The sequence below is a fragment of the Notothenia rossii genome, assembly GCF_949606895.1.
Source record: "Notothenia rossii genome assembly, chromosome: 3".
Classification (NCBI taxonomy): Eukaryota; Metazoa; Chordata; class Actinopteri; order Perciformes; family Nototheniidae; genus Notothenia; species Notothenia rossii.
This window is the reverse complement of record NC_136901.1, coordinates 67,635,535-67,662,427: the sequence shown is the minus strand read 5'-3', so window position 1 is coordinate 67,662,427 and position 26,893 is coordinate 67,635,535. Positions and strand designations below refer to the sequence as shown.

Sequence of the window (26,893 nt, the reverse complement as noted above, 5' to 3'; positions counted from 1 at the left end):
TACAGTGCTTGCCTCGACGGGGAGGAATTGCATTGAATTACAGCAGCAGCAGGAGCAAACACTTGCCTCGGGAGGGAGAAAAAGAGCCACAGCGGAGAATAAACAGAATGGCAACCATGCGCGGGAAGTCTTCTTCGCTGCTTTTGTGGCAGACTACAGCGCCACTTACAGGCCTGGCATATGTACTACAGCGTCTCCAGCGCTTTTCGAGCGGCAATGGCCGGCGGTGGCCCAACCCCACATTCCCCTGATAGGTGGAGAGTTGCCATATAGGCGGAGCTCCTCGTTCCTGACGTCAGAGAATTTTCAAATCTGTATCAGTCTGTATCAGATCGTTGCAGCCCCGTTTTTAGAGATTTGGGTATGGAGAAAAGAGAGAGGGTTGTGTTTTCTGACACTTGGTGAGTTCCCTGGAACACCGGGGACACATATTCATGTATCAAAGACGTACAAAAGTGCATTATGCATGATAGGTCCCTAGTTGCTTTCAAATAATATCTAAAATGGTATCTTCCTTGCTCCAGGCTGGATAAATGAGACTTGATTGTACTGCATGAGTTGTGTGAGGGGATTGAAAAAGGGAGATTTGATATACTTTCGTTGTTTGAGGCGCGGTCCTATTTACTTACATTTGTCAAGACTTTTCTCCATTTTCAGATTCTTTGTTCATCGTGGGGCATTTGATTAAAAAAACTTCTCCTTAACAAATTCAAGGTAACACAGGGTGAGTAATTGGTATACACATGCTTATTTCGGGTTATTCCATTAAGAAGTAAAGCTAAAGTTCCCCTTTGTTCACCAGAAAAGTGAAGGGCCTTTTGTCTGCGTTACAATTGCTTTTACTTTCTGATAAGACTTTTACTATGGAGTATTTTACAGTGTTGTCTAATATACTTAGTGAAGTATCTGAATACTTCCTCTAACACGGACTAAATTAAACCTTCTTAGCATTAATGCATTGTATGTATTGACAAATGTATGCTGTGTTTCCTCTCAATAACCTGTGTAACATAACCTGGCCAGCTCCACTTTCAACTCATACCCTGCTTACATCTGATTTCTTAATATTACAACAAAGTTAATATGCAGTACTGTAAATCTATGATCATCTCTAATTAAGGAAATCATAATTTATGGCACATTAGCTACTTAAAAGCCACTTTCTCTGAGGACCATAGGGACCTTTTCATGCATTCTCAAGTGTTTTCTCTCCTTGTATAAAATAGATTATGTGTAATTTCCTTACCGTTCTCAGCCTCGAGTATATCTGCAGCCTGCTCCTCTGCCTCCTCGTCCTCGCTTCTCTCCTCCATGTGAGCCGGGGTGTGCAACAGCTTAGCTGGCATGGGGTCTCTGTTCCTGGGCAGACTCTGGCTGCGCTGCTTGTGAGAGCGTCGGTGTGTGTGGCTGTGTGTGTGTGGCCCTCGCTCCAGAGGGAAGGGCCCGTCCCGCTCCCTGTCCCTCTCTGCGGCGTGGTGTCTCCGTACGGGCAGCGTGGCCTGTCTGCGTCTCTCGGGGGACATGCCATGTCTGCCCAGCCCTCCGTACAGTCCCATATCTCCTGCCATGCTCCCCATCAGGCCCCCGTAATCATTCTCCCCGGGGCCGTCTGGAGGAAGTGCAGCCCTGAGCTGGTCAGAGGGGTCTCGATGAGGTCCTGCCAGGAGCGCCTCTCACGGTGGGTGGAGCGGCATCCTGATGAGTGGGTGCTGGTGCTGCCGGTGCCATGCCCATACCATCTCCACGCTGGTCCTCGCCGAGGAGTGGGAGTGCGTTGACTCGCTGGAGAAGTGCCGTCCGTGCTTGGGCTCTGGGAAGGGGCTTGAGGAGTTCACCTGGAGAGTGAGAGGGGAGGTGGAAGAGACCATCTGTGGAGGGATGGGGGAGGTGGAGGCACTCATTGATGGAGGGAGTGGGGACGGAGTGGAGCGCATAAGGCTCATGGAGCTGACCGAGCGGGGCAACTGGTCGTAACTGTGAAGGAAGTTATTCTGAAGGCCCAAGGGTGAGTGAGACAGGTGGGAGGATACAAGCAGACAGAAAGGTGAAATGTGAGCACGGATATAAGGAAAAACATGACCCGCAAAACAAGGAGAGTGACGAGGTGTGCAAGGAAAGAGAGAAGAAAGAAAGACAGGAAATATAAAGGGCAGAAAGAGAACAAAAGATGACAGCAAAAAAAGCAATGAGATGGCAGAATGACTGTTGTATGGCTCAGCTGTGGAAACATGGTACCACTGGACCTTCGTTATGTACAAGTCCTGTTCAGGGCTACATTATCTTTCAGAGAAGTGATGAGCGTTGGCAATGGACGCCATCTAGAGGTCAGATTTAAGAAAAATTCTGGCAGCAGAAATCAGATAATCTTGGCTGCTTACTCTCACACTCTGATGTTTTATTAATGCTGAGAGCTCTGGTCTTTGCAGCTCGGAGAACTGTGGGGCTTTTATGAATAAAATATTCCATCTGAATGAAACACTGCAAAGAAAATGTTGAGTGTGTGTTTGTGTGCTTACTGATGGCGTGCGGTGATATGTGTCACAGAGGGATGAGGGTCCCTCCTGTTTGAGCGTCATCGAGCCATCAACCTCGTCTTGATCGCTCTCACTCCAGTAGTCTGAAATCGAGATTATAACACAAACGTTTACAATTGACGGGCAAAAATCGGTTTTATCTAGGAAAGTGAATCCATCTCACCTTCATCTGGCGTGGCACCTTGTCATCTGGTGTGTAGCCGATGGCAGCTAGCCCCAGTCGGTTCATCCACCTATAGGAAACAAGGAGAGGAAAACATGTGAGGAGGAAGGAGAAGATAGGTAACAGAGGAGGAGAGAAAAGGATGGGTTATACTGGGTAAGTGGTAGGTGATGAATATAAAAACCGTTCGCTTTAAATAATTGAAGGGGTGTCTCTGAACGGTTTATAACTCTCTGAGGAGAGAGAGGCATCGAGATAATTAGAGAGATGGATGAAGAAAAGGATAAGTGACAATCCTCTGTCCCATGCACTCTCAGCAGAGTCTCAGATGGTGTTCTCTTTCTACATCCATCCTCCGTCAGATCCCGGCTTGTCCCGTGACTCTGCAGACACCCAATAATAAGGTCGCTGCTAAGAATAGACGCAGAGTCCGTGCACAAGGAACAGGAAACTTGCATAATACAGGCAGCAGCTTCCACATTTATAACAATGTGTCTTATTGTCACAAAGTCCCATGAAAAGACTAAAACTAACAATGATAATAACGGGTGTAGCTTATTCTTTTCTGCCATTAAACTCAACTTTTGTCAGAAAAAAAAGGGGGTTGAGCCTCATAAAATATTCCTTCATGAAGATAAACATCGGCACTGTAGTTTCATTGAATAATCCCAGATACACAGTTAGCTCGGCTTCCAGAGATACTCAGTTGTACAACAAATGTGTATTAATCCATCGCTGAAAGTAGTCCACATAAAATGCGTACTGTATTTCCTCCTGTTTTAGTACAGATTGAGAAGTTTTGAGTTTGGACTTATTCCAGAGTTTAGGATATCTTAATCAGTTTTGGAATCACTTTTGTCTTTCATTTTATTTAGTATGGTTTCTTATTATCTGTCTGCATACGTTGGGTATATTGTACCACAGGTTATACCTCTTTTCACTGCAAAAACGTTCCAGGAACTTTACACTGTAGGAATTCAGGTATTTAATCTGCGTTTTGACTGTAAATGTACTTCTTATGCTATTATTAGTATTGGCCCTGGGACTATCAAGTAGGAGCTTGCTGCAGCAAATGATGCTGATTGCCAAGTATGCTTGGATTTCCAATCGCAACTGCTGCAAACACTATATTAGCCTAACACTCCAATGTTATTGCCTCCAGAAGCTGAGAAATCCAGATGTAAGCTTGATGCATTTCAAGACATATATGGAGATTCTTCTGATGCCTATACCATCAACTCCCACTTAATCACACGTAAAAATGCACATGAAAGTCACACATCAACCTCCGAGCGCAGCATGGAAGTCAAATATAGCTAATTACCCTCCCCCAATTATCGCCCCATGTCATTGAGGAGAGGTGAGGATAATTAGAGCTCATCATACTGTAAACATCTCCAAAATGTCACACGAGCACACACGTGACACAAACAATTACACATTTAACAACAGAGGGCCGGGTTCATGCCTTATTCATGCGCAGTGTTGTGTGGCCTGTTGCCTTGTGTAAACTTGGTTTACTCAGTTAAAATATTCATGAAAGGACACAGGACGTCCCCAGCTTCTGACTGTCGTTCACATTAAGACACAAACACACAGTCAGACACACTCACCTGTTCATTTCTTCAAGACAATCTGTGGCGAAGAAGAAGCTCTTGATTTTGGGATGGCAGGCTTTGAAGGCACTGTAGTCAGCCGGGGGGAGAAGAAGACTGATTAGTGATTTTCGCGGTAGGTGTGCGTGCATGCATGTCATGTGGGTGATAGCAAATGTGGTTGATTAGTAATTTCGGCGACATGTGAGGGACACTCACAATTTCCGTCTGCACTCTATGGCTCGGTCTATTCTGAACTCAGGGAGGCTGATGAAGCCCTCAGCCTTCTCATCCTGCAGGCACAGACAGATGGAGAGTGGTGGTACATTATCAACACAGAGAACAAAATGTCATACATACTGATGTACCAATTTTTATGTTGGATAGCAGTACTCTAGTCGAGCCTATGAAAACAACATATGCTGTTTGTATTGGCTTCTTTCCCACTTAACATGAGGATACATTATACTTGACTATCTAAGCTTTAAAACTGGAGCATAGAAACACATTACGATACATTTTCAGATATTTTTCTTCCTAATTTGCAGATATGTTTATTAATCTAGATATCCAAACTACACCTTAAAGTCTTAACAGTGAGTTTTTTGCTTGTATCAGGTCAAACTACTACAGACTGCAACAAAAGATACATCTAAATCAGAGCTGCAACATTCAATTAATAAGCAAACATTGTTGGTTCTTTCACAAAGGTGAGAATTAGATGTTTTCCATGTTTACAGTCAAGTAAATAAATATAATCTGTACTTGCAGCCCTAATACAAAAGCTGAGAGTGAACGGTGATATTACATAATAAAGCAATGACAGTAACACGGAATGAATTCCATACACATGAAAATGGTTTGAAATGTTACCCTTAAAAATGTGTTTGGACTAATGATCTCATTATTATATTTATTTTATAACAGTTACCAGTGAAAACTATAACGAACAACATGTACAATGAACTGCTATATTTATATTGTGTACTTTTGTAATTTTTGTGTGTTTTTTTTTCTCAAATCTGTAGCTGGAATCTAACCAGTTGACTTGGCAATCTTGTTATTTTATGTTTAATGTTATGTTTATGTATAAACGCTTTTATAAAAGCTGGGGAACAAAATAAATGCAATAAAAAGTAAGCAGCAGTGGCTCAAATATTCAATTACCTCGGTTAAGCTCCAAGTGACTGGATCCTCCAATGTCTATTATGCAACTCAATAATATATGTAATTATAGATAAATAAAGCTGTTGATATCTGTTTCAGTTGCAAGATTGTTTTGTAAAAAAAACTAGTTTGAAAAACCGAATGCAGGTGCAGGAAGGTGTTGCAGAGTTTGACTTCAACGATGAGAATCAGGACATATTGAAGTGAATGTGATTCCTTACATTTTGGTTGGTGTACCAGTAGAGGCAGGACTCCTTGAGGATAAACCAGTACTTCCTCCACTTCTGGGTAAAGTAACCTTTAGCGTCCTTCTTCTTCCATAGCCAGCCCTCGCAGTCACCGTGGCCAAGGTCCTTACAGGAAATTCTCCTTCTACTGGCACTAGAGAGGGAACCTAAAAAGAGAGAAGAGAACGTTGTTAACACTGAGTCATTTTCAAAAAATTTGGCAATAAAACGAGGTTCACCATTTACCTAGCGGTTCCAGGCAAGCTAATTCAACATTTCTGGACTTTAGGTCTGCAGTAGCTTACAGTTAGAGTTTATTCTTGAAAAATCTGATGTTAACTTAATTCCTCTAAACTGAAGATATGTTTAACACATCTCCACAGCACAAGAATATTCAGTGACAGTGATACATCTAAAAGAGGTAAAGAATAAATCGAATACGGCAGGTGTTTGCAAGAAAATATATTGTGCAAGTGCAATGGTTTTGCAATAGCACATGCATTACTTTTTATCAAGAACTGTGCATCTGGACTTTTCATTATATTGTCAGGCTTCCAGGTTAGTTTACAGTTCAGACATTTAGATTGAGACACACTTTGGGGGTGAAACGTTTTCCTACCTATACAGTGGTATAACTGCCAAAAATAAGGTAAGAAAGAGAAAATGAGCCTACCTTTACTTCTCTTTTTGGTTTTCGTTCTTAGAGAGGTGTAATGGAAAGACTAGAAGGGAGAGGGAAAAAAACAATCTACTGTAGGTTGGTGTTCATGTACATAGAGAGGTTGTAGCAAGTTCACTCTACATGTTTAGCTTATTTTTATTGTATTATCCAGCCCACAGCAGAGAGGATTACTGGCACAGAGGGATCACAACAGTAATACTGCTGCAGCCAGGAAATGACCTACAACCTGTGATGGAGACAGTGGCGGACTGGCCATCTGGACGAATCCCGATGGGCCGGTACCGAAGTGGGCCGGTCGGGCCACTCGGCCAACGCCGATCGGCCCACTTCGGTACCGGCAGGGGCGGACTGGCCATCTGGAGAATCACAGAACGGCCGGGTCGGTTCATTAAAGTAGCGCTGACAGGCGACAGAGGTCCACCGTTTTCCCGCAGTGAGACTCCCCCCGTTGACAGTTCACTAGCACCCCCCACCCCCCATTCAAAGTCACAGAATATAATTGTGCAGTTTGCAAACACATTTGAATTTCACACTATTGCATTTCAGAAGAAGCTAATGTGAGTAGACGCTAAAGGTATCAACAAAACATAGCTGAATACATCTTCGGGGTTTTTATCTAGGTAACAAAGCTGAGTAAATATCTGTTTACAGTGGCGCTGACTCATTGTACGCTCATACAACTCATGTGCTTTAGAGGAGAGGCGAGGGCCAATGACTAACACAGCTTCCTGTAGCCTAAATATGGAAAGCTATTTACCTCATCTGACTTTTATCTTTTATTTAATTATCAGAGTCCCCAATGGATTTCATCTCAGGTATCTACTCCAATTTTTGCCTGACTGTATGTTTAGCTATTATTACTATTTGGACACACTCCATCTCCATGTAGCAGTGGAAGAGTCTTCATGTTGCGGCAAAAGAGATGTTTCATTTCAACGCTACACTTTCTAATCAAATTCTTAACTTAGAATCTGTAGGACTTTTCCCATATTTATTAAAGTTTTAGTTTTTAACTTTTTATAGTGAGTTCATTGTTAATGTGAATGAAGCTTCTGTTGCGTCATTAAAATGCAGTAACAGAATAAAAATGTACTGAAAAAGGGAGCATTATTAAAACATCAGGTAACTAAGAACTATTGATCTATAAAACATCTAAAAAATACACAGTCAGCTCGTTGGCTCTGGCTGCTCTCCTACCTTCCTCATGGAGGCGGCTCCTGAGCTCCCTGAGCCGGAGTACCTACAGGACAACACACAGGATTAAATGTAACCACAAACGACTCTTTCAACTCCTTCCATCAATCCATGTGGTTAAACCACAAACAACCACAACCACAGACTCACCGGTCTATTGTGTCCGCTCGCAGTGTGTCCGCACCCCGCTGAGAGAGAAAAGGGGAACAAATGCCTCATTTAAGTCTTTCACTTTCCTTTGTTAATAATCATATAGAGGGGATGTATCTTGATAATACAATTTCTAAACTATGTTCTAACTTTATTTTTATTTATTTCAATTTTTTTATTTTGTATACAAACCCAAACCCTTTTCCAATTCCACCAATAATATATTTCAGTGTATGCATTTCAAAGATGGATAGAAGTGTTTGTGAAAAATTCTATATGCTTTACAAAATGCCTCTCTGTGAAACTATGAAAATACAATACAAGTTTTGGGAGATTCTGATACATGTAAAAAGGCAAACTCTGTCCCTTTAAGAGAGGCATAGATTTTCAAAAGCGGTTTTGTAGAGGATTCAATCATCAACCAGAAAAATCTATTTTGAAGTAAAATATTTTAATACCACCATTAATATTAAAAATTAAATATTAAATGTTTTAATTTTGCTTTGTTCTAAAGTGCTTTGGGGAAGTGGTACCTCAACTTTTAGGGGCCTTAGTTGCTCTACAAAATGTGTAGGACTGCTAGACATGAAACTTCCCGATAAATTGTCCATCGGTAATAAGTTATTTTGCATAAATGTTGATGTTAATCGAAAAGAATCATGCAGAGAGGACGAGGGAGAAGAAACAAGCAGGTCATTAAGGTTAGCGTATGCTTGTTAGTGCCGCATAGTATACTTCATGTGCCACCGAATAGATATGAGTCACCAGCATGAGAAGCTGAGAGGGTTAGAGAGGCTGGTGTTAGCTAAGCTGTTAGCGCTGATGTGTGTATGTGTGTGTTTGCGTGCCTCTTGTTTTAAGCACAGTCGGTCAGTCGCTCTTGTAATTGGTCTGGCTGATGCTGAGTCATGCACCTACTCACAGGGATACGTGTTTTTCGTGCATGTGCGCATGCCAGTGTGTATGTGTGTTTGTCCAGAATAAACTCCTATTTAGACTCAGGCGTTTCTGAGGAGATGGGGATATTAGGATGAGTTAGGATGAGTCGTGAGATGGCTACCCTGCATGCAAATGCACTCCACTGTGCTGGTGTGTGTCTGTTTGTGTATGCCTGTGTGTGTTCTTGTGTGTGTGCTTGAGAGAAAAGTTACAGAGGGGTGTGTTTCAGAGTGTCACCGTCATTCTCATAATCTGTGAATCTGGCAGCCATGCAATGACACTGATCATCCTCACTCTCCTTTGTCTCCTCTACCTGACACACACAACAACATGTGTGAATCTGTGAACACCATGACCTATGCTGCGAACACAAACCTTCGGAGAGGATATGCACTTGTAGGAAGTTGTGCGAGTGAGTCAGAGTAAAAGCCTTGAAGTTGATTTAGCTGCCACTACTCGTAATTTTTTTTCCTACAGCAGACAGTTTCACATTTGTTAGTAGAAAACAATGCATTAGTAATAGCTGAATTTTATTTAGCTCCTTCAGTTTGAGGGTCCTGGTATTGTTCAAATTGGCGTTAGTCAAAATGTCTGCAGTAAAAAAAACAAGAAATGACACATTAAACGATAAACTACCTATACTCCGCCTGTGAAAATAGTCATCAGACTTCTACTCTGATTATTCATGGGATCCACTAGATCAGGTCAACAGTACAATGTATTAACACATTGGCATTGTAATATATGATAATGTACAGTCACATGCAAGAAGTGCATCCCATTAAATAAGAAACCCTTTTTTTGATAGTTTTACTGAACATGAGGAGCTAAGCATTCACCTGTCTATCTAAAGATTTACACTGGTTCAAATTCACTTCAAATGCAATGTGTATTTTACATTTGAAGTGAATGTAAAATCTAATAATGTTTGGACAACGATGGAGCTCCAAGATCACAGATCAGAGGAATAAGATAAAGTAGATCATGTTTTAACAACATCTATCATCTCAGTAGGATCAAATAATTGTTGATTTTGGTAATTTTTATGGGATTTGTTGACATAAAAAAATCTAACCAGCATTATCCTTTACATGACATTTCTCTATCCATGTGTAAACAAAATAGACATACAGACCACCACCACTTCTAACTAGCTTAACCAGACACAAGTAGACACACATTTAAACTGTAAAAAACACATTTTAAAATAGGTAAAATAACCTAGACTGTGTACATACGGGCAAAGCTTCGGGTGGCTGGTCTAGGCGCAGGGTGGAGGACAGCATGGAGGGGCTGATGGGAAAGCTAGGGCTGCTGGGATTGCGGCTCTTGCGCCGAGACCGTCTGGTGGAATCCCTCCGACTCTCTCTGCCCGGACCCTCGGGCTCCTCCTCGATCACCAGGATCTTGTCGTCGCTGAGGTAACGCAGCAGGGAGTTGTCTGAATCTGTGGGGATGAGGAGGGGTAAAGGCAGGGAGCAGTTAGAGGACGGAAAGGCTCAACTTAAAGCGGAAAAACCCACAGAGGAGGGGGGGCGGGGGAGAAGCGTCGTAAAGTCGAGGGATAACCCAAAAGTAGAGTCAGATGAAACCCTTACAGATAAAAAGCCAACAGAAAGGGATAAAAGGGCCTCAGAGCTGAAGCATCTGATATGGATCCAGCCGGGGACACACAGCTAATCTGTTTGCCATGATTATGCTGATTTGGAGGGCACAACTGCTCAACCCTGTCGGTCAGAGAAAGTATTATTCCAGATAGAAAAAGCTTCTTATTTAATTTGTTTATTATCCATTTACCTAAATGTGGAGAAAGGGACTGAAGGAGAGAGAAGGAGAAAGGCAGACCCCAGTTGTGTGCTTTAATGTTATTCATGGACTTTCTGATGGTAGAATGGAGGATCCTCGGTTGAATACAGATCAAGGCTCGCTGCGAAACGGTGAAGCTGGTTAGAATTTGTCGAAAAGAAATTCCCTCATTTCCAGAGCAGCTGTATAAATGCAATTTCCTTGCATTTATGTTTCCTTGTAGCTCTGTCAGATACATAGGCCTACCTGGCTGATATGTATCCTCACACAACCACACCATGAAAACCAGAGGATGAGCTGAAATGTGTTGAGTATGGAGCAAAGCGCAAACCGTTTCTTTATTTTCATATGTGTGAGGGGGTGTGTGTGTGTGTGTGTGTGTGTGTGTGTGTGTGTGTGTGTGTGTGTGTGTGTGTGTGTACCTCGGCTCCCTCTCTTGCCCATGCTGGGTTCCTTGGGTTCGGCCATCCAGTTATATTCAGGAGGCATGGAAACGGGTCTGAGGTCACCTGGAACGACCAATCAGCAATCAGAGAGTCGTCTAAGCGGGGGAGGAGTGGGGGTGTCGCAGGAAGACGGTGACTGAGAGACAGCGTGGGAGACAGCTGGACAGGGGTGGACAGGTGAGACAAAGTGTGTGCAGTTGAGGGGGGAGGAACGGGAGACTCTCAATTATGATGTTCAAGGTAGGGATCACACGGCCTTATTTTCATTCAATAATATCAAGTATGTTTTTCATTCTCAGTTTTTTTAGTCCACCACAAGGGGGTTAGCTGAACACACAGTCTGCTAGCATGTTTTATTGATAGCTAATTACCACTAGTGAGATATTATTTCACGTCTTGTCAACATAAAAGGGTTTTACAAAAATAAATTGTCACAGGTGTTGGATTTCGAAGTGTACGTTGAATATTGACTTTAGTTTTATCTCTGTTTTGGTCTCCGGCGACTAATGAGGGAAATATATTGTTATTCAGCAGCGACATAACTTTGTTTTTGTACAATTTATTGCTGGACAGGTAACGTACAGTTGGTAAACCTAAGCATTAATTGTTGAAATAATAGTACTGAATATAGTCTTATTAAGAGCAGAGTTTGCTTACAGAAATCCAAAACAATTACCTCAAAGAGGCTAAAATCTCCATATACCTACACCTAACAACAGAGGATGATAATTACCTTTGGAAAAGAGGTTATATTTGTGGTATGGTTGGTTTTTCAGTCGGTTAACACAAAATACTGGATGATTTTTATGAAACTTGGTGCTGGGCAAGGAGAATCCATTTATATTGGAGTTGGTCTGACTCACAGGTTAATGCATGCATTATTTTTCATGATGGAGTACCCTTCAGATTCTCTGTGGATTTGGGGATTGGGAGCCAATCCTTTTGTATAATACATTGTCATCGAACCATTATTAACAGAAAAACTGATTTATTGATTAACTTTCAAGTCCAGTTGTGTTCTGTGCCACTTCACTAATCACTTTCTTACAATACAAGTGACCTATAGCTATCAAGGTTACCAAAAAATCGTATCGTCTTCCAATACTTCTGTCAGTCACATGACCCTCGTCTTTCACATAATAGGTCCCCTTGAGAGTCTCCCAGGACGATACAGGATGTCTAAAAGCTTTCTCGGACAAGTGTGACACAGTGGTTTTGGACTGACCTTTTGTGGCATGTGATCAGTGTTTTTGGGACGCGAGGTAAAGACACAAAGAAGCTGAGCCATGAAGTGAGAGATGATGAACACATAAGGAAGGAGTTCTGAGAAAAGGGTGAGAAGAGTAGCGGGAGATAGCATGCGGTTGTACAAAGCAAACACAGGCCGTTAATGCCCCATTCGCACTGTTCAATTGCGCTCTCCATCTCACCATGGGTTGGGGTCTTGTCCCGCCTACGAACCCCCGTATTGCGGGTCCTGTCATAGTCAGAACCCGGGGGTCCGTCTCCCTCCAGCAGGGAGAAGTACTGACCACTGTCCTGGTCCAGGTAGTAGCTGACGGCCTCCGAACCTTTGGAGCCGGACTGGGAGCTAACGCTGTAGCGGTTGATCTCGTCGCAGGACATCAAGCCCATCTCATCCCTGGAGAGAGCATCATCATCATCATCATCATCATCATCATCATCATCATCATCATCATCATCATCATCATCATCATCATCATCATCATCATCATCATCATCACCATCATCATCATCAAACATCTGTGTGTGCTTACCTGGTGCTGTAGAGTCCAGAGACGGGGGAGAGGATGTAGACGTCCTGCATGCTGGGAGCGTCCATTTTGGACATGCCTAGAGTTCCAACGGGTGTCGGGGAGGTGCTGGTGGGGCTGGTGGGGACCGGCTGAAGGGAGGAAGAGGAGAGGAAGAAGAGGTGAATGACTTGCACCTTTTTCACTGAGCAGAGTACTTAGATGTTTAGTTAAGTGAAAGTAATAATGGGACAGTGAATAGTTGTTAAACTTCGAGCCAAAAGTACTCATTCTGCAGACCAGCTTATTTCCTATTTTCTGTACAATATAAATGTTATCATGATACAGTATAATAATTATTAAGGCATGTGTTCATTTTGCAGGATTTTTTGTTACTATGTATACATATAGAAAAATCCTGCAAAATGAACACATAACCGGGACACTTCCCAAAGGGATTTAAAAGATTATCTTAACCTATAATAATACATCATAAATTATATGTTGATTATGTTTTTTATTAATTAATCTACATTTCAAAGTCACTGCTATCAAACAGATATTAATAATTATTAGGAGGAGACACACAAAGTAGCAGGAAAAAATAAATATTCAAGTACATTTCCAGTACCACAACATTGTACTAAATGACAGTGCTTAAATGTATTTAGTAACTGTACACCACTGTCAGTTAGTTATAATGGGGCATGGTGAGGGGATCTGGGAGCAAAATCTGTAGAAACTGAGCATGAAATCTTTTCCTGCCTCAGAGAAAAACAAACGGTTTATGGCGTATGAGCGAAGGGAACATTTTATTTGTTGTTTTCTTCCTCAAACTGCAGCCCTCACTCGTTTTAGCACTGAATCAAAGTTATTTCCCCACAGTTGCTATGTTGTGTATGTTGTCTTTTTTTATATTAGTCTGACTGTGCAGCCTCTCCCACGTTCAAACGCTCGTTCACTATTGTGTCATTTTGTCTCTAGCCTCTTCACTCACACAGGGCTCTCCATGTCTGTTCCCATGACAACCTCTCCTCTCCTCGCCCTCTGCGATGCTACGAGAGAAGAAGAAGAGCGCGGAGGGAAAAAGCTAGCCTGGCCTCCTACCTCAGCCTGACTCAAGGACACGTAGATGAATGTGTCATCAGGTGAGGACAGGGTGCCTCGCTTCTGATGTCACAGAAACTCTGTCCAATTTTTTACGTGAATCATTTGTTTTACTCTTGAGGAACAGCTCGGTTGACAAACACGCGGACAATTACTCGCCCGAGGAAGAGGATTTCAGATTTAGACAAATGACTTGTTTTTACTGTACTGTTTGAAGAGCACACTCCATTTTAGAGAGGAGAGTGTGTGGACAGAATGGAAAACAGACAGAGAGCCGGAGCGACGGCGAGGCGGGCAGCGTTCTCATTAGAAAGTCCAATGTTTCATCATTTCATGAGAAGTGCATTAGGCGAATTCATTTCATATTCCAAACTTTCCATCCAACCCCCCCGCCCCTCTCCCTCTCTACCTCCATCCCCAGGCCCTGTCTCTATCTTCATTTCTGCCTCTCTCTCGCGGTCCTCCTCCCGTGAAGGCAGCTTACAGTAAGACGGCTTCACATAAATAATGAAGACCGGGTGGAAAGAGAGGGACGCCAGAGCAAAGGAAATAGGACAAAGAGAGAGAAACAGAGAGAAAGAGTGCAAGTGAGAGGAAGAGGGAGTAGGGCGGGGGGAGCTGTGCAGTGTGGTGACTGGAGCCGAGAGTGAAAACAGTAATTTAGTGATTACAGCCCACTGCTGCCTGCATGGGAAAGGGGGGTTGGGGGTAGAAGTGGAGATAGATGGGACCTCCACAGCAGGAACAATTCCAGTCTGTTAAAACAGCACTTAAACCAGGGGTGTCAAACTCAATTTCATTGCGGGCCACATTCGCATAAAGGTTGCACTCAAAGGGCCCGTTGTACCGATATAAATATACAATATATATATATATAAAATAATGTATTATATTACATTATTGCCTCTGAATTGGATTATTATCGGATAGGATAATAACTCAGTAATTAACTACGTCTGAAAGCAGAAGTCCAGGGCAAATAATTGCAAGTCTCTTCAGTGCGCATGTCACAAAACGAGATGCATTGTGGGACATGTAGTTTATGGGCAACCTGCTTCTGTCAAGTGGCATTTAACCGTATAATAAACGTGTTATATTCTTTGCAAGCTCTTGCAGGGCCACATAAAATGAAGTCGTGGGCCGGATTTGGCCCCCGGGCCTTGAGTTTGAGACCCCTGACTTAAACCATCTGACCCCCGCTGTGTCCACGCCAAACTATACCAAAATAATCTGCTGCTTCAAACCCTCTCCACACCAATGTTCCCATCCCACAACCTTTGCTTGCACTCATTGATATAATACAATAACATATTACATGACTTTGTGAGGGAATTAAAGGGGCTCTATTATGCTTATTTTCAGGTTCATATGTGTATGTTGTGCCTCTACTGTGACATGTTTTCATGCTTTAATGTTCAAAACATGCTTTATTTTCTCATACTGCCTGTGCTGCAGCACCTCTTTTCCTCCGCTGTCTGAAACCAGAGCCCAGTCTGCTCTGATTGGTTAGCTGAATGGCTCTGTTGTGATTGGTCAACAGCTCAGAGATGTCCCGCCCCTTAATCACGTACAATGTGTTGGAGCGCTAATAGAAGCCCAGTGTTACATCGTGATGTCCCCATGTCGTGGAAGTAAACAAAGGAGTCCAATGGACGCGTTTCAGGCAAGGGGGGATTGTGGGAGAGAAAGTCCCTCTGGAGGGACATTTGGGGATTTTAACCTTAGCAGACCATTTACATGCAAACCTTTTTAACAAACAACAGGAAAGGGAAAAACTAAAAGGCATAATAGGGCCCCTTAGGAGTTGTTACTAAAATATGTACTAAGAAGGATTTCTTGTATTGGAACTTGATGGTATCAACAGTTTCAGTGAAGGTTTAAGCACTCAAGGGCTTGGATTTTGTAATGTATAGTAAACATATTTGGACTGTTATAGACCATAAAAATAGCATGTATGAATAAAAAATGGGTGTAGTTCTCCTTTAAGGCCATACTTACAATTCTCTGTCTTTTGTTTCTATCTCCTGATCTTCATCAAGATATACTAAAAGAACCTTTCACTTATATTATAATTTCACTTTTTTTTTTGATCAAACATTTATCTTTGAAGAAATGGCAGACATGTCAAGTTGCATTAGCTGCCATAAAAGTAGACCAAAAGAAAGTAGGGTAGAAAAAATGTCAGAAACATAAAAAACATCACTCATTTGGCTGGCCCATTAATAAGTCATAACAACACGTTTTGCCTAAAATAGCAGGCAGTTTCATAGATAAATTATTTATGTAACTAAACATATAACAGGTTTATGAAAGCCAGGTCATGGACAATGTGTGGCACACGTGTGACTAGTGAAGTGACCTGTGATGAGGCCTCCAATCACGCATGACATGACCCCCGCCATGATGCACATTTGACAGCAACTCAGCAGACACAACACCAATCAGCATCATAGTAATTACAGTGGATCATTAAATTGCTTCTACTCCACCCTACGGTAGACTCAAACACACACACAGAAAGAGAAAAAGAGAGAGATATTATTGAGTAGAATAAAGGACGTTGCCATGGAGGGATTTGGGGCTGGAATCACATGATAATTTGTAGAGATAAATTGTTTCCTTTGTGGATTCGGTGATAATCCGGCTGAACATTTGCCACATTTGTGCTACACTTCACAGCCGTGCAATTCATCCTCTAATACCGGGCTTAGAAATATGAGAGTGCATGTGTTTTCACGTGTGTTTATTTTTGAAAGCGTGTACGTACAGTATCAAAAAACAAGCTTTAGGAGTGCAGTGACCCAGATCCTTAGCCTCTCAAAGGAGCAACGCGACTGATAAAAACATCCCTTCGCACAGAAACATACTTGCTTTGACACACACAAATGGACAAGCGTGTATACGGCCGCGCTTCAAAATGTGTGCACACTGACACTGACACACACACGCAGGCTGTTTAGCAGGATATTTTGGATTCAGTGCATTATCTCCAGTATTTGCGGAGTAGCAGCTCTTGTTTCGGAGCCAGTGGAGCTGCCTGTAGTTGCTTATGAATAATTAAGAGCTCCAGTCTTTCCGAGAGAGAACAAATCTAAAAGTCTGCTTTCTTCTCTTCTCCCGCAGATATCTCGGCGCTCTGATCTCGGTGCTAACGGCGCGTTTGTGTCTTAGCAGCCCATCAGGGGTAGAGTTCCCACAATCCTCTGCTGTTGCACACGGCAAATGTAACAATAAGCTGATGGTAACAACCTAGAGCGGGGATCTAACAAGGCAGCAACCTTGTTGGAGGCAGAGATGTTGATTAAGTTGCAGCGAATGTTATGGTTATTACATGATCTAAATGGTCTAAACTTAATGTACAAGTCTCTCATATGAACATCTTTTCACATGATTTTGTCCAATATACTGCTTTACATTGTTATATACATTTAAAGGAGGACTTTACAAAGCATGGAAGCACAAGCAGCATCAGACTCCCTTATGCATACACCTGCTCTGACCTGTAAGCCTTTTCAACACGAGTACTGTATTCCACTTTTAGACCTACAGTACATTACAAATATAATCCCTGACAAAAAAAGAAGATGCATTTTGGGGCAAAGGTTGAATGATTTAGGACCAAAGTGTCAGTAAATATGAATATTAATGTGAGTGGGAGTGTGGCAGGACCTTTCGGTGACCTTGTATTGCCCTGAGCAGCGAGCTCAGGCAATATAGTACTTTTTAAATCATTCAAAGTGCAACTTCAAGATTAAATGAGCTATTTTTACCCCTTCACTAACTCGATGTATCTCTATGGATAAAGATTTCCTTTGGTTTGCATAAAACTCTGCTGTTTGAAATGGAGGTTTAGCTACAGACACTTTGTGAATGACTTTGAACTGTGCCAGACATAGCAGGCTGTGAAAAATAAGAGATGTCTTGAAATGCACAACAGGATAATTGATGCCAGGTCACAAAGTGAACAAGTTTCCTTTTGGAAATATATGTTTAAAAATGCCAGTGGGACAATGCAGAGTATGGGCAGTGCAAATCCTGAGTTGCCTGAGAGTGAATCAAAGATAAAGACAAAGGAAGAAGACAAGCGTAATGTGCAGAGTGATACAATATTCTGCTAAGTACAAGTTAGCAGAAAATACATTGTCACATGTTGGGTGAGCAGCATCTCATTGAGCCAGTTTAGCACCTTCAGTTCAGGATGTGGAAGTTAAAGGAATAATTCACCTTCAGAATGATCATGTGTCAATCACTCACCTAGTGTTACCGTGAAATCTTGAAGAAAATGTGGATTTTCTTGCATCCAAGTAGACAGGAAAAAGTCAATGGAGTACGAGTTTAACAACAACAATGTTGTGTCTCGTCAAATGTGTTAGTTATGTTTATATATTATGTCTGTCATTTTCATGTTTTTTTTTTCACGTCTAGTCATGTCTGTTTATTTAGATCCTTCATCTCTAGTCATCCTCAGTGTTTATTGTCATGTCTCGTTTTCCATTTTCTGTTTTATTTTGTACTTACCCCCTGTTTCTTCCTCCCCCCGTCATCATCAGTGTCTGCACCACCCCTGATTGTTTCCACCTGTTCCCACTCACCTCATGTTTAAATAGTCCTGTCTCTCCCCTGTCCTGTGTCAGTTCGTCTTGTTTGTTTCCCCGAATGTTCGTGCCATGCCTCAGCTCAGAAAGGATCGCTCTCACTCATGTCAGGTTTTGTTTTGTTGTTAATTTTGTAGGCTTACATTTTTCTCAAGTTCTCTTTTTGTTATGTTTATTTTTTTCCTCCTTGTGAGCGCTTTTTGTTTATTCCAGTACCTGCTCTGTTAAGAGGGACTACCTGATGTTTGGAATTAAAATTACATTTAGTTACATTCAAGACTTTGTCTCTGGGTCGTGCATTTGGGTTCATCAGTTTGTGTCGAGGTCCTGACAAACAACGCTTTATAAAAACTTCTGCTGTCGTATGCTTACTACTTACTTAGGTATATTTTCTACTATAATGCTGGTTTATTTCTATTTCTACTTTGAGATGTTTGTATTTTAGAACTGTTTATTTCTACTCTTTTCATTTCTAATTATGTGCAATGCCTGTTTGTTTGTTTGTTTGTTTGTTTGTTTGTTTGTTTGTTTTTTATGCTGCTGCAATGAAAACATTTCCTAATTTGGGATCAATCAAGTAAATCTTATCTTAAATAATCAAGGATTTACTTTGTTTAAGATTTTAATAACAACGTTTTTCTTCAAGAAATCGAGGTAACACTGGGTGAGTAATTGATGTAACATGTTACGTTTGTGGGTAAAGTATTTCTTTAAGGCATCCATGTGTTGCTGGTGTTTACCTGCAGGCCCAGTGGTTTCCAGCGCACGTTCCTGAGCAGAGCCGGCGTGGAGCTCAGGGTGTTCTGGGGCCTTTTCTTCAGCGTTAGAATGACTCCACACGGGTCTTCTCTCAGAGCGTTGACCAGGTTCTTCAGCTGCCAGCCCACCTGAGGAGCACACACACCGGGCTACCGAACTGCTGCAAACCACCACACACACACACACATGCTGTACACGATGCACTGGGAGCAGCCAAATCGCCTGAGGAAAACCACCGGGGATGTTGTACTGTTTACAACAGCTGAGTATAATGACAGAATAAACCATGTATACCTAACATGTTTTCATAGATCCTGAACATTTCCTTTTTTTCTGCTAAAAAAAGGACACAAGCGTATATATACGTCTCCAAAATAGCTGCATAAAATATTAAAATGAGCCTATAAAATGTTTTTGTTGTATGTTATTCTCTACAAATAGGGGGGATACCAAAATATGAACTTACAATCATCTACATTTGCGTGTGTATTTGTATGTTTTCTGTACACCTAATCTACTTTACCCCGTAACCTTTATCAACACAATATAAATAAGAAAACAAAACAATGATAGCTGCCATCAATACATTTGCATAACTGGTTATCTTCTTGTGTTTTTCCTCTTAAAACATATTCATTTTCCCACATGTATTGGGACTCAGTTCCCGTGTGGAGGACCCGAGATCAATCCGGCCTGGAACCATTTACACATGTCATCCCCCTTTCAACACTGTCACTCTTCAATAAAGGCTAATCTTGCCCAAAATTTGTTTTGTATTATAACAACAGCATAAACAGAACACACAAAGACAGAGAAGAAATACACTGGATCCATGGATCAAGGCAGAAATATATATCGCAACATGTATTATGATCTTCTAAACTTCAATAATCTAACAGGCTTAGTTGCTTGAGAGGGAAATATACATTCTCTGAGTGCTATGGTTAACATCATATTTATTACATTTTGCGGCTACCAGTATCACTGATCTGAAAACATATTAAAACAAAGAGTCAGTACTTTTTAGTTTTACGGAAGAGAGAGAGAGAGAGAGATGGTGAAAGAGTGAGAAATAACTGCTGAATGCAGTGTTTCTTTGTGGTTACGGCTGGCTTGTCTCCGGAGCTCAAAGCACTCGTCAGACCATTGATTGGCTACACTGGACTCGCTACTGGAAGTGTCCGCAGAGGCCACTGCGCTCACACACACTTACCCAGACACACACACAGACAGAACTGCTGTGACCTTATTCCTGACATAATGATGACCAGCCTGTGGCAGCCTTTAGCAACCCGTTTCCTGTTCTCATTGGCCCAGTTCAGCCAGCGTTCACCAGCAGTAAGGGATACGATAGAAGTCATTTACTACTGTATGTTTTGTCCTGTTCTGCACACTAGAGACAATGGGGTATGCCAGGACACCCAGGACACAATAGAACTAGTCGTATTTGTAATTTGCAAGTGACAGAAACAGGGCTAGCTATCAAACGGAACATAGGCTACTGGAAGAAAAGGGACCGTGTGTCAGTCACAAGATCTTTCTTTATATATTTGGTCAGATGTTTTATCTTGTAAAATATTCTTGATAAGCACTTGATTACCCATTTTAGACAAAGTTTTGGAGCAGCGGCTCGTCTTGTATTTATCTTTTAATATGAAGCTACAGCTCGGCGATGCTTAGCTTAGCCAAATAACATAGTTAAACAAAAAGAACTTCTAGCACCTGTAAAGCTCACAAGTGAACATGTTATGTATTGTTTGTTTGGGGTACCTGTGCCCCACTGCATCCATTCCCTATGCTAAGCTAAGCATTGAGGAAAACATTGATATTCTCTTTCTTTCAAAAAGTAGGACAAGAAGATGTATACCATGTTCTCATATGTCTCGCCATTATGTAGCTACAATGACAGTTAGAGGGTTTGCTAAGCTTAGCATAGAGACTAGGAGGAGGGTGACAGAGCTAGCTTAACAAACAAGATAAAGAGTAGTTATTGTAAGAGGTGCTAGTATTTAGTTTATTTTTTTAACCTATGGACAGACAGAGGCTACCTGTTCACCTCTGTTTTCAGTTATTATGCTACGCTAATCTAACTGTTGTCTTACTGTTGTTTCATATTCAGTGAAGACATGAGAACCTGGTCACAATATTTCAAAATGTCATACTATTCCTTTAACAAAAGAAGCAATGTTTTTTAAATTGTTAAGCTTGCATGGATAAAGTGTTGTCCCAGAACTATAGCTTTCGTACAATTCCAAACAAAGTCTTGAAGTTTAGCTGAACTGGACCTCGGTGTGGTGTCTCGACATTTATGTTAAGTTAATTAATTTAGTTCAATCCTTTGTCTTTTGCCTTGTCGTGTGACTTCCTGTTTTATTTTGTAGTAACCTTTCCCTCTCGTTTCAGAGCCCTTCCTGCCCTTGTGTGATTTCCCTCCAGTGTGATTGTCAGCTCCTCCCTTGATTGTTGCCACCTGTGTCCCCTTACCTTGTGTGTATATATAGTCTGCGCCTCCCCTTGTCCTGTGCCAGTTTGTCTTGTCTCACCAAGTCTGCCAGTCACCCCTTGACCTTGCTACGTATATTTTTGATAGACTCTTTGTGTTTGCGTTTTTGATGATCCAAGTAGATGTTTTGTTTAGCGTTTTTGATCTTATAGTTTCTCAGTTTTGATCCCCCTAGTGAGCGTTTTGTGTTTTTGCCCTTTTATTAAATACTTGGTTAATCCTGACCTGCTTCTGGTGTTGTGCGTTTGGGTCCTGAGCCTTGTGACATTCATAACACTCGGTCATGCTAACCTTCTAATCCCTTGTTAGCTCCACCACAATGTTGGCCAGCGAACTGTGTACTGTATACTAACAGCAAACACAAAGCCTATCCTAACCAGACCAGTTTAGAACAGTTCTTTAATCCAAATACAGCGACCAGAGGGAAAAAGGAAGACAGGGAGAGACCAACCAAAAATAATAATAGAGCATAAACTGCTGCTGGAGAGGTTTTTCAAATCTCCAGGGTCTTCATTATTTTCCCAGATGCTATTACCTCCACATAATTATGTTGCCTCTTCAAACAGTCAGTTTGTTATTTGAGGAAAATCCACATTTTACCTCAAAAGAAAAAAAACTGAGCTAAAAACTGCAAGTCCTGTTTTGAAGTGGGTCTCAAACTGAAGCTCATGCACAGACATGAAGGCAGTGCTGTTGCTAAATACGTGGGCTAGGGCTACATAATGTTTCTATACTGAACAAAAATATAAATGCAACACTTTTGTTTTTGCTCCCATTTGTCATGAGATGAACTCAAAGATCTAAAACATTTTCTATATACACAAAATAACAATTTCTCTCAAATATTGTTCACAAATCAGAAAAAATCTGTGATAGTGAGCACTTCTCCTTTGCCGAGATAATCCATCCCACCTCACAGGTGTGGCATATCAAGATGCTGATTAGACAGCATGATTATTGCACAGGTGTGCCTTAGGCTGGCCACAATAAAAGGCCACTCTGAAATGTGCAGTTTTGCTTTATTGGGGGGGTCTGGGGGGGTCCGAAAACCCTAGGGTTTAACCCTATTCCTAACATGTCACCCATTGAGCATGTTTGGGATGCTCTGGATCGGCGTATACGACAGCGTGTTCCAGTTCCTGCCAATATACAGCAACTTTGCACAGCCATTGAAGAGGAGTGGATCAACATGATGGTATGATGTAATGGAATTTGTTCATTCAATATTCACACTAATCTAATTTTTAAATATGGAGTCTTGCTAGATAAACTTATCACCCATGATGATGACAGAGGGTTTGCTGGTAGTGTGTATCAGCAGCTTGATTTAGGACTGCATTTTTTGTATTATGATAAGAGATTTCCTTCTGTTTTCCCACCTTCCTTTTTCCTCTCCCCCTCCCAGCTCTGCCCCCTCCCAGCATCCCCTCATTTCCCTTTCTCCATTGCACATACACCTCTGTCTCCCCCTGCTTATCTCCTCCCCCAGAGTGAGGGATCAGAGGGGTGAGGGTCTAGCTGAGGGAGTAATGAAGGGTTGGAGCTGAGAGCCTAGCAGGGTGCGATCTGCACTGTCCCCTCGATGAGAGAGAGGGAGGGAGATAACACATGCCTCCCTCACGCGTCAATCAACAGCACTCCATGCGTTCAAACGAGCAGTGCCTACTGCCTATTGAGACGTACCAGGAAATACTAATGGGAAAGCACACAAAAGACACACAAGACACCAACTTTTCTTTTCTTTTTCCTCCCATCCCTCAGATATCTCCGATAAATGCTGGAACGAATCGTTTGTGCCAGAGCTGACAGCACAGGCAATCAACTGAGCCCTCAATCACATGCTCTCACAAGGCCCCGTTTTCATTTAAAATGGCTGCCCATTTTCGTGCTTCCCTCTGATGTGATGAGTTGAGGGAAGAAAATATGAGTTATTCAAGTCTGAAAGTGGAACACATTTCAACCAGCCCCCTCCATCAGGGGTTTCTAACGACAATGGGAACAAATTCTGGAAAAAGAGCGAGCTGACAATCACACTGGACCGAACAAAGGTAATAATCGTCATATAATCTGCTCCAGCGGCAAGTCTAATTAGCCTACATAGCTGCACAGGCACAGGACAGGAAGCACCATGACGGCAGCGGTGGTGGTGGTGGTAGACATCATGTACATCTCCTTATCATAGCACAGGATGAAGAACGGAAGACAGAAATACATGAAAACTACATTTCCTTTGACTCTTTGGGACAACATTGTTAGAAGGTTTTTACTCACCACTGTCTGGTGATTGACTTGGATCACCTCGTCCCCTGCGTGGATCTTCTTACACAGGTCTGCCGGAGACTGCAGAGGCAGAAGTAATTGGAGGACAGAGAAGGACAACGGAAGCAAATTTAGGATATATTAAGGCTTGGATTCAATGTCATTTTGGAATTAGAGACCATGAGTTGTAGTCTGCGGAGTGTCAAGATTCCTACAGGGTGAAACAAAAACTCACATTCTCTGTGGTTCCTGTGATAACGTGGAGACCATCATACGTCGATTTGATGTACATCCCCTGAAACACAAGCATAGGCAGGCAGGATTCAGTATAATATAGTACTATGGAGTAATAGAATACACAGGAAAAAATGTTTATCAGTCAATCTTTGTCTTGACCTGACTTACAGATGTGGGACAAATTAAAGACGTAACTATCAACTATATAAGTGAAGTGTTGGTTGACCAAGACCCTCCAAAGCAAACTTAGTGAGCCTTATTATAGATTACCTAATATTTTAACTCTAATAGGACTGTTTTTTATAAAAAACTAGACTCTTTATTTTGGGTTTTGATGATGACATATTGCTGCAAAATATCCAATCGGGTTAAGGTTATGTTTCAACATCAATGTTCTACACACATTCAATGACCTCTTGAGCTCTGTCTGAAGTTCTCGTGTTTTTCCCTAAAAATAGTTAAAATTGTATCCCCATAAAGATCTGACTTAATACATAAAAGCAAAACCTTCACATTGTGACCTGGTGAAGTCCTGTAACAATAAATAATAAATAAGAGTGCAAAAGCCAGGCATTGCATATTTACACACCTTGAATATTTAATATTATTTTCAAAGGCATTGTAGAGACTTGCATTCAGTCATGTAAGAACATTATTAACAGCTTCAAAGGGAGATGCTGTGTGAAAAACAGTCTAAATAAAACATAGGCTTAGGTTTTGGTGGAGACGCAGGGAACATGTCCCCCTAATATTTAGAACTCATGCGTTTCTGCACCATTGACGTCATTGCAGTCAGTCTCGCTTAGGATTCCCTCAAGTTCAGGGTGTTTTATTTTTTACAGGAAGACTAATTATCCGCATAGTTCCCTTCATCTCCACAACAAACTTACCAAGTGAGTAAGAATTGCAAAAATAATAACTTAAGATCCAGATGTCTGATAAAAATATCCTTCATCTTGTTTAAAAATAGAGGTATAATAACCACCAATATTCATAAAGTTTCTCCTAAAAAAGGGCTTAAAACTGGTTAAAAATTCTAATTATGACAGATTCTGGCCAATGAAGACAAGGCTGATGAATGACCCAAGGGGATACTGTACATCTGCACATCTGCAATACAGGTGACCCATATTGGTTTTCACAAAGTTCTCTTGGTTTGAATATTGTTACAAACATTTGACATTGTGTAGGTTGTTTTTGAGACATTTTAATGCGGAAATGTTACTATACCTTCAATGCTATATGTCCAAACCAATTTTCGAAACAAAATTCTGCCCTTAGGAAACTTTTGATGCTAAAACGCTCAGTAGAGCTGAGCTGAACATTGATATTGATCTGCGTGCATGCTCAGGTGGGTCCTCACCAGGCCTTCACTTGGCATGATGCTGGTGAGGTGGACCACTTCCAGATGGGCAGACTGAGAAACCAGAGAGTCTGACGACAGAGAGATGATGTGGTCGCATATCCCCGCTAAGGTCTTACACTGGAGAGGAAAAAAGAAGCAGAGGATAAAAGACAGGAAGAGAGGTAGGGAAAGAAAATGGACAAAAAGAAAAAGGTTATTAAGATTGGTTTTGGTCCGTGAGGGATGCCGTGACCTAGCTTGAGGAGGTGAAACAGAAATCATTTAATCAGATTGTTCCACATCGCCACTTTCATCACTCTGGCACACAAACTGTTTCCTGTCACAGTTTGTCCACAGGCAAGCCCACAAGATGCTGTCACAGACAGAACAACACATCACGGATACCAGCCGGCCCCGAGGTGCCCGCATGACATTTACTAACATCTAAATTACAGAGCACACATTTATTTGTTGGGATGATAGGGCTATTTCAGGAACAAACCAAATCTTGAAAAAGTGGTTGGATTACCTCTACATTATTCCTTACACTCACATTCCTATTATGTAGTGCATCTGAGAAAATGCACCAAATGAAAAGGCTTCACCTTGCCTTTGTTCAAAATAAACATTGATGATTTTTCAGGCTATTTGTCTGTTTGGTCACGCATGCTAAGTCAATTTATCATCAGCAACATCTCTGCCTTCTAATCGTGGCTGACTGACTAAAGGGGGCACACAGCAGAGCACGTTACCCTGGGTTTCCTGCACACACACGCACACAAACACACAGAAACGTAACCGTCATACATGTAAGAGAATATGCCATCTTTATTCACACAAGCAGCATGACATCCTGCATAAAATAATCTTCCGATCTCAATCATAATGAGCAATTACGGGATTATAGTTATGAAATTAACACACTCGCACACACACACACACACACACACACACACATGCGCGCGCACACACACACACACACACACACACACACACACACACACACACACACACACACACACACACACACACACACACACACACACACACACACACACACACACACACACACACACACACACACACACACACACACACACACACACACACACACACACACACACACACACACACACACACACACACACACACACACACACACACACACACACACACACAATAGCTCAGAGCCTGTGATTCATTCAGTATGAGAGAAAAGGTGGTGGATCTTCTGCGAGCTGGCTATGTGATGCGCTCTCACACACACAGACGAAAACACACACAATTCCATCCTTTTCTGGGTCAGTTATTTGAAAAACACACTTTAGTTTCTGTGTATACAGGCAGCAATATTATGTTCTTGTCAAAGTATGCAGACATTACGTAATGGGATACCCAGGACTTATGTATGTCATCATCAGACACCAATGA

The 26,893-nt window shown here is 41.8% G+C and overlaps 1 protein-coding gene across 1 annotated transcript in view; it reads right to left on the bottom strand.

Annotated features, from left to right (window-relative positions):
* LOC307033414 (connector enhancer of kinase suppressor of ras 2) overlaps window positions 1-26,893 on the bottom strand; it is a 119,072-nt gene that overhangs the window by 5,962 nt on the left and 86,217 nt on the right. The window contains 21 exon segments of the mRNA XM_079671880.1: window positions 1,247-1,606; window positions 1,609-1,728; window positions 1,731-1,757; window positions 1,760-1,991; window positions 2,517-2,617; window positions 2,698-2,709; window positions 2,712-2,767; window positions 4,311-4,382; window positions 4,512-4,585; window positions 5,681-5,853; window positions 6,360-6,408; window positions 7,566-7,608; window positions 7,713-7,750; window positions 9,890-10,098; window positions 10,880-10,966; window positions 12,334-12,545; window positions 12,682-12,809; window positions 19,100-19,246; window positions 23,893-23,961; window positions 24,116-24,175; window positions 25,481-25,600. Of these exon segments, the coding sequence (XP_079528006.1) occupies window positions 1,247-1,606; window positions 1,609-1,728; window positions 1,731-1,757; window positions 1,760-1,991; window positions 2,517-2,617; window positions 2,698-2,709; window positions 2,712-2,767; window positions 4,311-4,382; window positions 4,512-4,585; window positions 5,681-5,853; window positions 6,360-6,408; window positions 7,566-7,608; window positions 7,713-7,750; window positions 9,890-10,098; window positions 10,880-10,966; window positions 12,334-12,545; window positions 12,682-12,809; window positions 19,100-19,246; window positions 23,893-23,961; window positions 24,116-24,175; window positions 25,481-25,600 (2,389 nt within the window).